Source organism: Botrytis porri, assembly GCF_014898465.1.
Source record: "Botrytis porri strain MUCL 3234 chromosome Unknown BPOR_001, whole genome shotgun sequence".
NCBI classification, from domain to species: domain Eukaryota; kingdom Fungi; phylum Ascomycota; class Leotiomycetes; order Helotiales; family Sclerotiniaceae; genus Botrytis; species Botrytis porri.
The window spans coordinates 2,355,219-2,359,446 of NW_024066075.1; the positions used below are offsets into that span (position 1 = coordinate 2,355,219).

Consider the following 4,228-nt stretch of genomic DNA (forward strand, 5'->3'; position numbering starts at 1 on the left):
GTTAGAGTACAAGTAATGTCATGTACCGTAGTAACTACAGAGTAGACAATTCATTTACACAGCGGAAAATAGGATTCGGTCTGACGTTTCCTCTTTGTTTGAAGTACTCCTCACCAACATTCTTGAGACAAAATACCTAGAACCGTGATGAGGATACTATTGGCTCAAAACCTATCAATCAACATTTATTCCACGCTGAACACACGACACAACCTCTAACCCCCCCCCCAAAGTACCACCACTCTTTCCTTTTCAATTGCGAAAACTTCTGGTCGAGAGACCACGAAGTACCAATTCGCATCATGTTGCGAATTCGCAGATACCGAGCTCTTCTTATTTTTGCCGTCTTTATAACAGCCATTCTCGTTCGATTCACACATATAAGGGATTGGGAAAGTTATACTGTAGGAGGCCCTGTCGACATCCCTGACTCGAAATTCGCATCAGAAAAGGGTGAACCATACACATATACACCAAATGGAGGCCATCCAATTGCGCCGGAAACTCTGAAAGAACACTCAGAAGAACCATTGAAGCCTGTAGAGGATGAAATCAAGTCGGCACCAAAGGTAGCGGAAAAGACATCCTCCACAGCTAGCAGGACATCGACTACTTCGAACGTTATTGCGATTCAAACAATAGATACAACTGTGCCAACATATACTCTTCCAGACAGGAAGCCGCCAACTCAAGGAGTCTCCGAGGATACAGGGTTGGAGGAACTTCATCCAATTGCGCCAGATGGAAGACAGGACTTTCCTGTCTTCTCAGCAGTACCTACTACAATCTACTGGTCTAAGCAACCAGAACATTTCCCAGTGCCTACTGAAAGTATTATCAATCTGCCAACTGGTGTGCCAATTTCAATTCCTAAGATACAACATGTTTTCAATGACGAGACAACGGACGCAAAGATCAGTCGAGAGAAGAGGCAAAATACAGTCAAGGAGGAATTCTTGAAGTCATGGAAAGGTTACAAAAAGTTCGCATGGGGTCATGATGAACTTTCCCCTGTATCAACTAAATTTCGAGATCCATTCTGCGGATGGGCAGCGACTCTGGTGGATGGTTTGGATACGTTATGGATTATGGGATTTCATGACGAATTCGAGGAGGCTGTCAATGCAGTTAAAGAGATTGATTTCACCACCACTCCAAGGATGGAAATACCAGTATTCGAGACCACCATTAGATATCTTGGTGGTCTTTTAGCTGCATATGATGTTAGTGGAGGAAAATTCCAGGTTCTCTTGGACAAAGCTACTGAATTGGCGGAGATTTTAATGGGCGCTTTTGATACCCCAAACAGGATGCCAGTACTTCACTATCGGTGGAAACCAGTCTTTGCATCTCAACCTCATCGTGCAAGTTCCAGATCTAATTTGGCCGAACTTGGATCGCTGTCCATGGAGTTCACCCGTCTTGCTCAACTTACAGGCGAGCAACGTTACTATGATGCTGTAGCTCGAGTCACCAATGCTTTATCGGAATGGCAGGATCGTAACACAACTAATATCCCTGGAGTTTTCACAGAGGATGTCGATGCTTCAGGTTGTAATCGTACGGCCACCATGAAAAGAGAAAAGGATAAACTAGAGGCTTCATTGGCAAAGGAGGCCGCTCTCAGTAATCCGAAGACGACAGCACTCTTGGAAGAATCTCCTGAAGGATACCAGCCGGCTGCACTAGAGAACGTAAAGGAGCCCAAGCCAAAGAAAAACCCTACCTCCGAAGATAAAGTGTTGGAGATGCAAGTCCTTCCCGGTGAGCCTGGAAAGGCCCGTATCAAGGGATGGGAGGAAGGAGGAGTGATGAAGAGAGATCTGGAAGCACCGGCATCGACTGGCTCGACTACGGGATCTTCACCACCTGCGCCAGCTGACGTTCTTCCTCCAGTAAGTAGAACTGGCAGTGGCCTTAGCCATCAAGTTGCGCCGGACCTACCAACAGTTGGGTCATCAAGCGAGTGGGACTGCGTCAAGCAAGGTCTGGAATCGTATACCACTCACGGTAGACAGGAGTTTTCGATGGGTGGTGGGCAAGATTCCACATATGAGTATTACCCAAAGGTACGCGTTAAATTTATGAAATCCTTGAATATAACTAATATTGGTACAGCAATTTATGCTTTTGGGTGGTCTTGAAGAAGTCTATAAAAAACTGTACATGAAGACCATCCCTGCCATACGGGAGCATATGCTCTTTCGGCCAATGATTCCAGGCAACGACGACATTCTTATCTCTGGAAAAGTCACGAGCAATGGCATACGGGAAGAAGATCTATTGATTCCAGAGATTACACATTTAACATGTTTCATTGGAGGTATGGTTGGAATGAGTGCGAAGGTTTTCGGCATCGAAGGAGATCTCGAGATCGCAAAGAAACTTACAGACGGTTGCGTTTGGGCGTATGGTGCAACTCCATCTGGAATTATGCCTGAAGGATCAGAGGTTATTGCATGCGAGAGTCTTGAGAATTGCTCTTGGAATCAAACCCTTTATTATGAACGCTTAGATACTTTGGGCGCCTACAGAGATGCGAATCTTAAGGAGTATATCGAAAACAAGGAGAAACTTGATGCCGAAGCAAAGGACATGAGTTTAAATCCCACCGATGCTGCACGTGAGCAGAACGCTTTGGCGAAGGCAGAGGCTGTTGGTGGACCCCAAGGATATGTTGGTCATAAAGGTACTCCTTCTTTAGCAAAAGACTCTGCGGAGACAAAATCCGACGACGGAGGTGCCTTCAAGCCAAAAAATGAACCTGCATCGCTCACGAAACGCCAAACTGGTGCCTCTGATGGTCCTGAAAAGGAGGACATGTTCAAGCTGAAATCTGCAAACACAGAAAAGGAGCTGGAAAGTATGGCTGGAGGTCGTCAATTGGAAAAGGGTACCAAATCACAAAAACCACTCCCTGCAGAAACATTACCAGATCCATTACGCCCACTTTCTCACAAGGAATATGTTGAATTTCGTATCAAGCAAGAAGCGTTACCACCTGGATTCACAAGTATACGTGCCAGGAAATACATTCTTAGGTAAATTTTCACCAACAGATCGTTTTGATTCACAAAATACTAACATTACCTAGACCCGAAGCCATCGAATCTGTCTGGTACATGTACCGTATTACGGGCGACAAAACCTGGCAAGACAAAGGTTGGAAGATGTTCGAAGCAGTCATCAAAGCAACATCAACTGAGCATGGGCATTCGGCTATCTTTGATGTTACATCCGAGGAAGCGTATCAAGTGGATGAGATGGAAAGTTTTTGGTTGGCGGAAACGCTTAAATATTTTTATCTACTTTTCTCCACGCCAGATGTTATAAGTCTTGATGAGTGGGTTTTGAATACGGAAGCACATCCTTTCAAGAGACCCACTGCTTAGGGAAGATTAAAAGGTGGCTATAGGATAGAGCATCAATATGCCTTTGGGTCACACAAAAATGGTTTGGCATTGGGAGTTTAGTGGGTTTGGTCTGGATTTCTGGGTGTGGATTTGATTGTGTGGGCATGATGGGAAGCATCCGCATTTTGTCTTGTAAAATCATAGGGATTTTGTGAAAGAGGTACAGAATTGGTGTCAGTAACGTACACGCATGCGCATCGATTTGAATGGAATGAAATGTCATTCAGGATGCATACTTACTTACTTGGGGGCGAGACTCAAGGGTGATTGTATGGAAGAGCATATGAGTCTCGATTGGCGTTTGGAGATTTCCATGGCGTGTTTGTGGTTTTAGGTTTGATTGGGGGAGGGGGAAGGGAAGGTGAGATGAACGAGAGGATATGAGTTGGAGAATGAAGATGAGAATGAGAATGAGATGGGAAGGGTAGTACACGTAGATGAACAAGAAGATAGGTATAAACAAACATCCACCCAGCCAGTCAATCAATCAATCAAGATTGTTATCCAAGTCGGATCCTCCTGACAAATAGATGGATGTGAATGAAACCCATCATCATAAATAAAATAAAATTTGTAATGTTAAAATCGGATATCCTGGATTAGTTCGTCCGGAAATGTTGTTTGGAGAGTCTGGAATGATGGATTCGGGGTGGGTGTTGTGCAAAGGGGTTGGTAAGTTGGTGATGTTTGTAGTTATTGTTGTGGGTGGGGAAGATGAGGAAGATGGGGAAGGGGGTGAGAGGGCGAGAGGGTGAGAGGGGGTAAGTGTATTTTTTGTTTCTTCTTAAGCGAGGAGTTTGTGAAACTATTGTAGG

At 44.7% G+C, this 4,228-nt stretch overlaps 1 protein-coding gene across 1 annotated transcript; it reads left to right on the forward strand.

Annotated features, from left to right (window-relative positions):
* Nucleotides 1–302: 302 nt before the first annotated feature.
* Nucleotides 303–3,392, forward strand: EAF01_000621 (uncharacterized protein; the record flags this gene model as incomplete). The annotated part of the gene is made up of 3 exons (XM_038908871.1): nucleotides 303–2,069; nucleotides 2,119–3,041; nucleotides 3,095–3,392. 3 exons carry the CDS (start codon nucleotides 303–305, stop codon nucleotides 3,390–3,392), a joined length of 2,988 nt encoding a protein of 995 aa, XP_038775777.1.
* Between the last annotated feature and the right edge of the window lie 836 nt (nucleotides 3,393–4,228).